Below are 13,647 nucleotides of genomic sequence, written 5' to 3'. Positions count from 1 at the left end.
GAAGTTTATCTTTAATCCTATGTATAACACTTGTATCTTTCATCAATGTTTATGAGTATTTCTGTAAATTGATGTGGCTCTCTGCAAAATCACCAGATGTTTTGGAGGCAAAACATTACTGAACATAATGCGCCAATGTAAACAGAGATTTTTGGATATAAATATGAACTTTAACATATATGTATTGTGTCACATGAAGTCCTATGTGTGCCATCTGGTGAAGATCATTAAAGGTTAGTGATTAATTTCTCTATTTCTCCTTTTTGTGACACCTCTCTTCGGCTGGAAAATGGCTGTATGTTTTTTGTGACTAGGCGCTGACCTAACATAATCACATGGTATGCTTTCACCGTAAAGCCATTTTTGAAATTGGACACTGTGGTTGTATTTACAAGAAGTTTGTCTTTGTCATAATACTTGTAGGTTTGAGGAATTTAATTATGAGATTTGTTGTTTGAATTTGGAGCCCTGCAATTTCATTGGATGTTTGTCAGGTGGGACGCTACCGTCCAACGTACCCTAGAGTTAACAAGACATTTTTGGAGTGGCTGAAAAACAAGTTGTCTCCAGCCTAAGTGTATTTAAACTTCCGACTTGAACTGTACACATAACCATACTGAGGTCACAAACCTGTGGGAGATATGCATGAACATATCCTACGTCTCTCAACTTTGTCTGATAATAAAACACAAAGTGCAATGATCGTACTGATTCATATGAATAATGCTCCTCAAGAAACACATAGGGTTTACTGGTTTTCTACAAACGCATGTTTTTATTTAAAGATACGTTGACATAAAAAAAAACATTTAAAGAAGGATTTTCCTACTAGCACTGACTTTGCTGATAGCTACTTTATTATACTTGCTACAACTGTGATATGTGGTTGTCTCACCTAGCTATCTTATGATGAATGCACTAATTGTAAGTTGCTCTGGATAAGAGCATCTGCTAAATGACTAAAATGTCAAATGTTGACATTAAATAATACTGTATTTCAATCTACACAGACTCCAGGGGGACGTCACCGAGGGTTGGAGGTCTGGTGAAGCTGATCAGAGGCTCCAGGATGAGAGAGTAGGGGCCCACAGCTGCAACGCTCTCCTCGCCAAGACATTTTGAGTACATTGGGGACACAGAGGGAAACAAGGAAGGGTCTTTACTGTTGGTATAAGATGTGGTAGACCTGGTCCTGCAGGATGCCGGAATAGGTCCTCACCACCATGCTGGTATCAACAAAGGCATTCCTGATGGACACAGACACATGAACAATGCATTAACTGTCAGCCTGCTATCTTGACCTGCTGTTCCGTTCGTGTGTGTGTGTGTGTGTGTGTGTGTGTGTGTGTGTGTGTGTGTGTGTGTGTGTGTGTGTGTGTCCGTGTGTGTGTCTTACTTGGCCTTCTCCTCCAGCTTCAGACCCTTGATGCTGTCCAGCCAGCTAGAGGCGGTGCTGATGGATGTTTCGTAGTAGCTCTCGACGGCGCTGGTCAGATTTTCCAGGGTTCCCTGCGCTCCATCAGCCTCGGCAACATCAGCGGCCGGTTCCTCAGGCGTACCCTCCTCAGCTTGCCTAGGCAGACGGAGGCCCTGAGCATCTGGAAGGGGAGGGTTAGGGTTAGGGATAGAGGGTCAAGATGGTTGGTTGTCAGTCAGTCAGTCAGTCAATGTTGCCGCTCGAGGTGCTCTTATTTGCAGCCTGGAGTGTTTAATGTTTCAAATCAAATCAAATCAAATCTTATTGGTTGCATAAACATATTTAGCAGATGTTATTGTGGGTGTAACAAAATGCTATTATGATAAAGCAACCTTCTGGGATGCACAGTGAGGCTGCAAAAAACACATCCTGGAACACCACCAGTTGGTCAGTCAGTTAATCAGTCAGGGTCTTGGCTGTGTACTTACTGAGGCCCAGAAGAGTGAAGAGCACAGTGATGACCAGAAGCTTGTTCATGATGTCACTCAGATCTGTGTGCAAAGCAAACATCTTGGTGAGGGTCAGATAAACCATTCATCAACTTGTCCACTAGTCAGCATCATTTCCTCTTCCTTTTCAGCTCTGCTCTTAGCCTGATCTCATCTCAGCTTCATCTAATCTCTTCTATTTTATCTCAAACATGTCTCTAACTGTAACAGCAGATTTCCTCCTCTTCATCTGAAGAGGAGTAAGGATCGGACCAAGATGCGGCGGGGTAAGGGTTCATGACGAATTTTAATAAGAAAAGCCTGAACACTATGAAATACAAACGATAACATGAAATAAACCAAACCGAAACAGTCCCGTGTGGCACAAACACTGACACAGGAAACAAACACCCACAAACCAAGTATGATTCTCAATCAGAGACAACTAACGACACCTGCCTCTGATTGAGAACCATACTAGGCCGAAACAGAAACCCAACCTAGAAACACAAAACATAGAATACCCACCCAACTCACGCCTTGACCATACTAAATAAAGACAAAACAAAGGAAAATAAAGGTCAGAACGTGACACTAACAGGTTTCCAATGACTAAGGTAAGGCTATTCTGAGGTTGTTTTCAATGACAATGAAACTAGAATTTCTCTGGGTTTGTATCTCACTACGATGCAGCAGTCCACATACATATGCAGGACCTTACTGTGAAAAAAAACAGGAAATGTGAATTGTTATGTGGATTATAATTAATGGACATTTTTGTTGGGGTTACTACATTTTTAGTTAGCAAATCAACTCTGAAATGTTAAATTGCTAACTTTAGAAGCCTTTTTAAATCTTGAATATACTACACGTTTCCATTTAAATGTCTGTAACAACAGGGTGATCAAATGAAGATCCTACATCTTTATAGACATGCCATCATTTATTTAGTTATTCTGTTCAGTTGGAACTCCTCTCAATACTCTCTACTTGATCTCTCCCAGAGAGCATTTTGTCCGAGATGGCGAACCAAAAGATTGTGAACCAAACGAACATGGCTGTACTTACTGTTTCTCCTCTCCATACTGGGTGACAGGAATGAATAGCAGGCAGTAGCTGAGAGGCAGCAGTGAGCTAGCCTGTATATGTATATATATATATATGAGTGGGGATGTATTGACTTGTCGTTCTCCGAGCCAAAGTGCACTCCTCTGACATAAACACCCACTGTTCAGGTGTTTGTGTATGTGATAAAGAAAGTGAGAGAGAGGGCAGACAGGGTCAAAGATGGAGATGCTACGACAATAACATGTTCATAATTTGTTGATTTAGTGTCATTTGAGTTTAGTGTAGGGAATCTGTGTATTTGCCAATCCAGCTGTTTTGAAATGTAACAGAACAAGTTATCCTGATTGGTTTTGATTGGGTACTGGTTGATTTTTATTGGTCTTTTTAAGTCAGTAGAGTAACCCATTCTTATTACATCTTGTGTTCATATTACAACCCCCTACCACCACCACCCTCTACCTACCCCCCCCCCCCCCCCCCCCCCCCCCTTGCCTAAGCACACAGTCCTAAGTCTAGATCATCATTGACACGTCGGTCTGGTTACTACAGGCTAGCACAGACCCCACTGCACACAAATGGTGATGGTAAACTAAGACAAAGATTCACCAAGTGGTGCTGGTAAACTATCTGTCAATGACTCACTACCAGTGGAAGTTAATGATGGGGCAGCATGATCTGTTATCACTGAATATCTCATGTGAAGCCCAGTGCTGTAGCTGTGGGCTGTTTAAACTGCATCATCCACATCTTCAGGTGTATTGTGATGAATCTGCTATGATCTTTTAGCTAAATCCTCCTAATAACCTGTCCTGGCTGTGTGTGAGGTCAAGTGCATTTTGTACATTTCCAGTATTATGTTACATTTCCCATGTTAGACAAGATTGGTTTAACAGAGGAGTTCAGCGTATTAGATGTTTCCTCACCCTGAAAGGGTTTATGGGCCAGGAGAAACTGTAATCCATGCTTCTGTTTTCTTTTAAAAGACACTACAAACTTAACATTAAGTTGTGAAATACTGAACTTTGCCTTAATATGGAAAGCCTATTTTTTTTTGTATACTAAACTTAGTGCTGTGTAAACACTCTAGTCACCTGATTCCCTGTCACACGTCAGGTTGTTTTGTGCCCTGTCACTTTGACCAGGTCTCTGGTAGGTGGTGGGTGATAAGCTGAAGGGACAGGCTGGTATGCACCTAATGTCTTGACATTTGTAAATCACTTTGAGATTTGCTGTAAAATGAAAAGTGTTGACTGAATAGAAGATATTAATAAACGAGTTGACATAGCAAGGGAACGGACAAGGACAGAGTAATGCACATTTACTTAGATCATCTGTAGCACTAAAGCAAAAACTTCCTGACCATATCCCTTCTCACCGATCATTGGTCGAATGGGGAGGGTTGTGCCCTTGATCATTATCCAATCTGTTTGGCGTAGAATTAGCTTTTGGAGTGAGATTGAAGATTGAACTCATTAAACATATTTTAATTGGTGTGACTTATTTATTGAATTATTAATTTAGGCCCTTTATTTAGCCAAGTAGGTTATGAAGAACATATTCAGCTACATAGCGACCTGGCAAGAGGGTGCAGTGAAACAGGGCAGACATGTAATAGTTGCACTTTGTGATTGACCACCCACACAGTACAGTATGTATGAAAAACATGTTGGACTTGTGTGACTCAGTTGCCCAGTTCAGGAAACTTTGTTCTATCCCTCCTCTGTACTCTACTATTCTGTACAGTTCTGGAATGTTCTGTTCTGGACTGAACTGAACTGTTCTGGACTGTTCTGTCCTATTCTGTTCTGGACTGTTCTGTACTGTTCTGTTCTGTACTATTCTGCACTGGTCTGTAATCTTCATCATACAAATCTGGGAGATATGCATGAACATATCCTACAATACACAACTGAACAAACTGGTTAAACAGACTCATACAACTGAATCATGCTCCTCAAGAAACACATATGGTCTACTGTTTTCCTGCTATTCATGTTTTTATTTCAAGATCATTTGTTGACGTAAAACAATACAGTATTTCAAACTGTTCCAGATGTGCCTGAAGTCTGACGTCAGAGTCATTTGAGTCGACTGCACCACTGGGTGCCACTATAATTTGACATGTGTTTCTGCCCTACTGGGTTTCCGGTGGTGAAACACTAGGGCTCTTTTCTTCATTCATAATGGAAAGGTTCTGTGTGCAGTCTGAGGTGAACCTAAAGAGAGTAGGGACCCACAGCTGTGACAGTCTCCTCACCAAGGGACTTTGAAGATGCAGAGGGAAGCAATGAATTATATTTACTGTTGGTGTAAGATGTGGTAAATCAAATCAAATCCAATTGTATTTGTCACATACACATGGTTAGCAGATGTTAATGCGAGTGTAGCGAAATGCTTGTGCTTCTAGTTCCGACAATGCAGTAATAACCAACGAGTAATCTAACCTAACAATTTCACAACAACTACCTTATACACACAAGTGTAAAGGGATAAAGAATATGTACATAAAAATATGTGAATGAGTGATGGTACAGAACGGCATAGGCAAGATGCAGTAGATGGTATCGAGTACAGTATAAACATATGAGATGAGTAATGTAGGGTATGTAAACATTATTTTTAGTGGCATTGTTTAAAGTGGCTAGTGATACATTTTTTACATAGGTTTTTCCATTATTAAAGTGGCTGGAGTCAGTATGTTGGCAGTATGTTGAATCTGTGTATTTTCCAATGCAGATAGCTCTATTGAAATGTAACAGGACAAGCCATACTGCTTGCTGATTGGTTTTGATTGGGGACTGGTTGATTTTTTGGTTGTTCTCTGAGTCAAAGTGCACTCCTCCGTTCAGGTGTTGATGAAGAGAGTGAGAGAGTGGGTCAAAGATGGATATGCTATCCCCACATCATTTCAACATGGTGAATTGGATAAAAGTTGGTTGATACGTTGATCAATAAGATTACAACCTATTTTCACAGATTCAACAATACGTTATCACTATGATTTTAACCATCTAAAAGCACATGCAAATTCCAATGTAAAATCGATGTCAGATTTTTGGTTTAGTTGTCACCTAAATGTGTCATCACTGTGCTTTCAACCATTTAAAAGCACAACAGTTCAAATGGGAATTCAATGTCAGAAATGTTATACAGCAACTTCAAGGTGCTACACATAGGATTTTCTATTTAATATTTGCATTGTAACTTCAGAAAATGTCTGTAATAGTGGAATGATAGTGTTTCGAAGGGACATTTGTTTTGAATGCAGCCTAGTGCTTGGTGAATTGCAACAGCACTAGGCTGCATTCAAAACAAATCTCCCCTCACCTCATCCCATGGTGGAGACTCACGCTTGAGCCTTTTACTTTCCGTTTTGGTCCACCAGCTTCAAACAGCTGTAAAAAAAAATACAAAAATGTTTTATTGAAAATATATTTCACAGTGTCTGTTACTTGAATTCTGTGAGGCATTTATTTGGGCTGCAATTTCTGAGGCTGGTAACTCTAATGAACTTAACCTCAGCAGCAGAGGTAACTCTGGGTCTTCCATTCCTGTGGCGGTCCTCATGAGAGCCAGTTTCATCATAGCGCTTGATGGTTTTTGCAGCTGCACTTGAAGAAACTTTCAAAGTTCTTGAAATGTTTCGCATTGACTGACCTGCTCTATGCTCCAAGATGGCATAGCAGTCAGACGTCTTTTGTCCTTGTCTTGTCGTGTCCCGTATATGTATATATATACAGTGCCTTGCGAAAGTATTCGGCCCCCTTGAACTTTGCGACCTTTTGCCACATTTCAGGCTTCAAACATTAAGATATAAAACTGTATTTTTTTGTGAAGAATCAACAACAAGTGGGACACAATCATGAAGTGGAACGACATTTATTGGATATTTCAAACTTTTTTAACAAATCAAAAACTGAAAAATTGGGCGTGCAAAATTATTCAGCCCCCTTAAGTTAATACTTTGTAGCGCCACCTTTTGCTGCAATTACAGCTGTAAGTCGCTTGGGGTATGTCTCTATCAGTTTTGCACATCGAGAGACTGAAATTTTTTCCCATTCCTCCTTGCAAAACAGCTCGAGCTCAGTGAGGTTGGATGGAGAGCATTTGTGAACAGCAGTTTTCAGTTCTTTCCACAGATACTCGATTGGATTCAGGTCTGGATTTGACTTGGCCATTCTAACACCTGGATATGTTTATTTTTTAACCATTCCATTGTAGATTTTGTTTTATGTTTTGGATCATTGTCTTGTTGGAAGACAAATCTCCGTCCCAGTCTCAGGTCTTTTGCAGACTCCATCAGGTTTTCTTCCAGAATGGTCCTGTATTTGGCTCCATCCATCTTCCCATCAATTTAAGCTAGCCTGAAGCTAACCAGAAGCTAATCAGAAGCTAGTTAGCTTCTTTACTGGCTAATCGTTAGTATTCAGCTAACCACGGTTTGTGGTCATCAGCTATCCTTTAGCTCGAAAATCTATCGGCAGTTTTGTACGGGGCGGTTCGGACCGGAACGTACCGGACCAATTTTTCTCTCCATGTCCCCAGATTTCAACCGCTAACTCTGGACATTTATACCTGGATCTCGCAGCTAGCTAGCTGCTATCCGTGTGACTATCGGCTTACGTCGATTCCGGAGCAAACATCAATTATTCCGAAGATGGCCAGCTGAAGAGTTCCATCAGACATTCCTGGGCTACAATCACCTATCCGGACCCGTTTTACTGCCAACGCGGAGCCCCACCGGGCCTTCACAGCTGGACTACCGATGTTATCTGCCCGAGGGGGTTATCCGGCTGGCTCCTCCGTCGCGACATTACCTGAACGCCCATTTGCGGTCTGCTAATCGTTAGCTGTCTTATCGGCTGCTATCTGAATAGACCCATCGGACAATTTATTATTATTATTTTTTGTTTTTTCTTGGGCCTCTATAACTATATCTATTGTTTGTTTTTTTGCGAATTGGATTGATCCCCTCTACCACACGGAACCCCACTAATCCTACCGACGGAAACGCACAAGGTGGCTGAAAACAGACCTCCATCCTATGCTAGCTTGCTACCGATGGCCCGGCTAGCTGTCTGAATCGTCGTGATCCCAACCAACCTCACTACTCACTGTACCCTTTTGATCACTCGACTAAGCATGCCTCTCCTTAATGTCAATGTGCCTTGTCCATTGCTGTTCTGGTTAGTGTTTATTGGCTTATTTCACTGTAGAGCCTCTAGTCCTGCTCACTATACCTTATCCAACCTATTAGTTCCACCACCCACACATGCGATGATCTCCTGGTTTCAATTATGTTTCTAGAGACAATATCTCTCTCATCATCACTCAATACCTAGGTTTACCTCCACTGTATTCACATCCTACCATACCTTTGTCTGTACATTATACCTTGAAGCTATTTTATCGCCCCCAGAAACCTCCTTTTACTCTCTGTTCCAGACGCTCTAGACGACCAATTCTTATTACTTTTAGCCGTACCCTTATCCTACTCCTCCTCTGTTCGTCTGGTGATGTAGAGGTGAATCCAGGCCCTGCAGTGCCTAGCTCCACTCCTATTCCCCAGGCACTCTCTTTTGATGACTTCTGTAACCGTAATAGCCTTGGTTTCATGTTAACATTAGAAGCCTCCTCCCTAAGTTTGTTTTATTCACTGCTTTAGCACACTCTGCCAACCTGGATGTTCTAGCTGTGTCTGAATCCTGGTTTAGGAAGACCACCAAAAATTCTGAAATTTTCATCCCAAACTACAACATTTTCAGACAAGATAGAACTGCCAAAGGGGGCGGTGTTGCAATCTACTGCAAAGATAGCCTGCAGAGTTTTGTCCCACCCTTCTCAGTCCACACCCACTTTCCTTTTGTCTTTCCCGCCCTTCTCAGTCCACACCCACTTTCCTTTGTCCACCAAGCCGTCATATCGGCTTAGCCCACTAGGGAACCTCCCCTATCATTTCCTTGTAACCATATCTACTGTTTGTTTGTTTATGTGTTTCTGTGATTATTTAGTTAATTAGTAAATACATTATTAAGATAATTGGGGTATGGATGATACATAGTAAAGGCTGGGTTTGTGCAGATAACCAACAATTTACAGAGTTTGGAATGAGACTAACGTGAGGTACAAAACACCTGTTTTTATAGGTTATTATTGTGTATTTACCATGCTACCATTTAACTCTTAAATAATGAATAATGTTAATAATTACATAACTGGTCATTTCTTTACCCTAAAATAAAGTGCTACCATAACTTCTTAATAATAAACAATTAAGCAGTTTGATCAACATTTCTCACTTGTGGTACTTAAAGAAAAATGTGGTTCATGATATTATTATTCATATGGATGAGTAAAAATGTTTTTGTACCCATATTAAACAGGATGCACAGGTATCAGTCGAGAGTTTCAGCTTTCAGATCTTTATTGAACACAAACACACACACACACACAAACTCCTGTTAGAGTATCAAACACATAGTTATATACATGCACAATGTTGAATGAATGTTAAAGCTCTTTCGAGATGTCAATCTTCCTATCTACCATGTTTTGACTTTCGTTTCCCTATGAATAGTCATGTCTAGGAAAGTGTTGACATAGAAAACGGGAGGGGATGCGTTTTGCATTGTGCATTTCTCTTCTCAATCACCTTGAGGTATTTCCCCCCTCTAGCATTTAATACATGTATCAGGAGCACAGCTAAAGCAGAGCCAAGCCCTGTGTGGAAAGGTACAAGCGTGTGGGGCGGTCCGATGCGACGGAGGCTATCTAGGGCTCATTCCTCGGCGGGTAGGACTTTGTCGAGGTAAACCTTGATGGAGGTGATGGCCTCGTCCAGGTAGGTGCCGACATGGGGGCGCACATAGTGTCCGTACAGACCCAGGCCGGCCATACGGGCCTTGTCCACCAAGGGTGCTGCTTCCTGGGCCAGACCACTGGACAACACACACACAGAGACAGGAGGAGATGTCAGTGATGTTATAGGTTAACATCCTATGTGTCTGGGTTAAAATACATGTGTTTTTGAGTGTTTTTTTAATTTAATTTTTATATCTGTTTATTGGAGTATTCTGAAATACACAGCCCAAAACAAGTACTTTTATTTGAGTATTTGAATGGTTATTTAAGAACTAAAACAAGTAGCCTTCCAAATTGTATTTGAAAGCATTTCAAATACCTGGGTTAAATGCATGGGATCTGATCCAGTGTATTTAAGTATTTTAAAATACTTTGCAAGTGTATTTCCAAGTATTTGATTTTTCAAATAAAGATGATCTGAATACTTGTTTTGAAATGTAGTGAAATGTAATTGAAATACCTGAAATTGTATTTTAAGTTCTGATGTGTCCACTGGTTAATAGAGAATGGTAAAATATCTAGTTAACATGTTGATAGGTATGAAGGGCCAATATCTAAGATCCTATAATAATTTGAAATCCTATTTCAAAGTTATGGGCAGATAGACTGAAGAACTGACAGTAAATCAGACAAACGGATAGACAGACAAACAAGCAGGACAACAGGACATTGACAGACTGACAGACTGACTCAATGCAGGGTTTGGATCGACGCGACAAGTTAAATTGGTTGTGTCGCGGTGGGGCACTCACGTTCCGATCTTGACAGCGCTCAGGAATTTGGGGTTGCCCTGCAGCTCCTCGATGTAGTCTTTGGCAGCCTGGCCGTGGCCCTGGCCCAGGTTCTCAGTCATAGGCCCCACAGCAGCCTGCACCTTGCTGTAGGCGTTCATCAGCCTCTTGTAGAACACAGACTTCATGGCCTCATACTTCTCCACCAGCTCCTTGTCTGGCTCTGGTACTTGACACAGGCACACAGAGACTGGAGGGGAGACAGGGAAGAGATCGTTTTTATTAATTAATTGCACTTGCTTAACTTGATTGACTGCTGTTATACAGTATCTAAAAACCACTGGACTAACTATAGCCTCAAAATAGCCCTAATATAGTAAAATGCTTCGCATAACCAGGCAGTGTGTGTGAGTAAGGTTGATTTAGTGTCTGTGTAATGGAGATAGTTTGGTCACTTGGTTTGATCCCTCTCATGATGAGTAAACTCGGCTGAAATAATCAAAGGCCATTTCAACCTGACATCTGAGGTCTCTCTTATCCCTGCAGATTGTGTAGCAGTGGGGTCTGATGCCCATAGTGTCACTGCTCAACGTGGTCGGTCGATCACCTCCACAAGTCCATCACAGTTCAAAGCCTATCACCTCTCAGATAAACATACAACTAACTGTGCTATGCATTCCTGTTGGCTGACATATTCTCTCACTGTCACTGACATGTTCACAGCTGCAGTTCAAAGGTAGCTATTACCTTCTGTTGTATAAACGGCTGGAACGAACACTATATATCAATTTTCATAAATGTTGGTAAATTTGCTTTTATTGTTTAAAGACATTATGGAAGAGATCGGTGTGTTTTTTCACTATCTAATCATGGCATGGGGTTGTTCAATGACAGCCATGTCTTTGTTTCAAATATCACGAGGGTTTCATTTCAGAGACAAATAATCATGTTTTTTAGTAAAATGTTACATATCCGCCTCTCCCACAGAAAGAGGTTGTATTACAGCCAGGTTTTACACAGTCAAATGTGACAAATAGATACATTTTATATAAAAAACTGTACAAATGATACATTTGTGACATCAATACACGGTAATATTTTTTTTACCAAAAAATATTCAACACAGTAATATGAGATCTGTATGTAAAACCTTTATATTTTACATTTGTGTCATTTAGCAGATGCTCTTATCCATCTTAAGCTAACTAGGTGAGACAACCACATATCACAGTCAAGTATACAGGATACGAACCTTCCATTCTAGCTAAACAATGGATATATAGCATTTTTGCACACAAAAAAGGTATTAATACACATCTAAAATCTATGAATTAAACATTTGAGAACAGTAAACACTATTTTACACGCACATGAAGCTTCCTATAAGCATTCATTTCGGATGAAAAAACACAAATCTGGTTTGAGTTCTGCAGGGTGTGTGTGGCAGGTTCTCGGTCTTACCTTGGAGTGCAAGCACTAAGGCTAATGCCAACTTTCCGTTCATTTCTGAAAGAAAAAGACAAACACAATAGGAATTTATATGAATTATTTAGATGAAGTTAAATGCTTTGCCTGTCTATTTATTAGACTAGAAATCACACATTTCTGATCAGGCATCAATAAAACTATAATTGATACGAAAGGAAAATGCATCTTAAAACGCATGAGTAAATAAATAATTAATACATTAATACATTAATATGTTTAGAGATACTAGAGCATTGAAATAATATATGTATAAAAGTTGAGAAGAGAGAGAGAAAAAGACGACCTCCTGTTGTAGTGGGTGTACAGATCCCAGTGAAATAAATGACAGTCTCCTTTGGTGGCTGAGTTGTCTGTAAAGAAATCTGGGCAAGTAGGCACCATGATATAGGGAGAAGTGTAAATAAACGTCATCTAATGAGTATGCACACAGGTTCGCTCGCACACAAACACCTACACAAACACACACACGCACGCACACACACCCACGCACCAGACACACACGAACCCACTGTACCTATAGGACAAACATCCACACACTCGTTCGCCTACACAAAGTCCATTGCACTTGAGACAGGTGATGCAATGCATCCAGATTATCACTTGGATTGGTTTCTGAAATCTATTTATGCTGCAATGCCCTATTCTGCATACGAAGGAAAGCCTAAATTCTCCTCAAAAACGTTTGCATATCAGTGCATGAAAGAGATTTTTTTTGAATGAATGAATGATCGTGTTAAGCATTTTAACTGTCTGAAAGTTTTCCATAATTGATTTGTCAACATTTGTGTGGAACATAAACCAGTATGTTTTACTGCCTCTGTGTAACTCATTGAAATCTGTATTCTTGCACATATTCAGAATTCACGAACTCAACAACAAAACACTCTTCACAATGTCTAACAAAAAAGGTTTATTCACACTAAGGTCCATTCTCGCTGTTTATTTGAATGTGTTTCATGTATCCCAGTTAGTCAGATTATGGTTTTGATTGAATGAAACAGAGCCCTGAGTGTGTTGACTGTGTTCCAGGATCGATGTCTGCAGTCCACACAGTGAGACCCGAGAGAAACGTCCTGCAGGTCACACACATCTCCCCTCCAGCCAGACACCCCTGCTGAACCTTGTATCTCAACTGTCAACTCTCACCGAGATAACACTCTGATTTCAGCACAGTCTGTAGCTATCACTCCCATCACTGATGTCTCTCTGTCTGTCTGTCTGTCTGTCTGTCTGTCTGTCTGTCTGTCTGTCTGTCTGTCTGTCTGTCTGTCTGTCTGTCTGTCTGTCTGTCTGTCTGTCTGTCTGTCTGTCCCTGTTGCTTTCTCTCTGCCATTCTAAAATATTCTCAGTCTCTCTCAGGTTTCTACTTGATTCAGTTCAGAGAATGATGAATGTGAGCAGTGTAGACGGTTTCAAGGGAAAGTTTATGAAAAGGCAGAACACTATAATTGTACAATTTATTTGATTTAGTGTTCATTCATTTGGTGGTTCACAATAGTTCATTGACTCACTTAGATGCAATATGTGAGCCATAACTGTTTGATAACTAATACACTCTATGGCAGTTTTAAAACTATCACAACCCTTGTGCTGT

At 40.6% G+C, this 13,647-nt stretch overlaps 2 protein-coding genes across 2 annotated transcripts; both read right to left on the bottom strand.

Moving 5' to 3' along the window:
- Positions 1–742: 742 nt before the first annotated feature.
- LOC110510221 (apolipoprotein C-II-like) lies at positions 743–3,069 on the bottom strand. Its single transcript, XM_021591612.2, has 4 exons — positions 2,974–3,069; positions 1,906–1,968; positions 1,397–1,598; positions 743–1,247 (listed from the first exon to the last, which is right to left on the bottom strand). The coding sequence occupies exons 1-4, from the start codon at positions 2,987–2,989 to the stop codon at positions 1,160–1,162; spliced, it is 369 nt and encodes a 122-aa protein (XP_021447287.2). The 5' UTR covers positions 2,990–3,069; the 3' UTR covers positions 743–1,159.
- A 6,313-nt stretch (positions 3,070–9,382) lies between these two features.
- Positions 9,383–12,407, bottom strand: apoa2 (apolipoprotein A-II). Its single transcript, NM_001161448.1, is given in 4 exon segments — positions 9,383–9,911; positions 10,587–10,815; positions 12,027–12,071; positions 12,337–12,407. Coding segments are annotated over 3 exon segments (432 nt in total). The 5' UTR covers positions 12,070–12,071; positions 12,337–12,407; the 3' UTR covers positions 9,383–9,751.
- Between the last annotated feature and the right edge of the window lie 1,240 nt (positions 12,408–13,647).

This window comes from Oncorhynchus mykiss, chromosome 3 (assembly GCF_013265735.2).
Source record: "Oncorhynchus mykiss isolate Arlee chromosome 3, USDA_OmykA_1.1, whole genome shotgun sequence".
Classification (NCBI taxonomy): domain Eukaryota; kingdom Metazoa; phylum Chordata; class Actinopteri; order Salmoniformes; family Salmonidae; genus Oncorhynchus; species Oncorhynchus mykiss.
This window is presented reverse-complemented; position numbering and strand designations above follow the sequence as displayed.

Excerpts from the sequence above, each read along its gene's own strand:
- LOC110510221 (XM_021591612.2), bottom strand. Across the intron at positions 1,599-1,905 it reads CTTCACTCTTCTGGGCCTCA|ATGCTCAGGGCCTCCGTCTG; the intron begins GTAAGTACACAG and ends CTCCCCTTCCAG. Across the intron at positions 1,248-1,396 it reads AAGCTGGAGGAGAAGGCCAA|GAATGCCTTTGTTGATACCA; the intron begins GTAAGACACACA and ends TGTGTCCATCAG.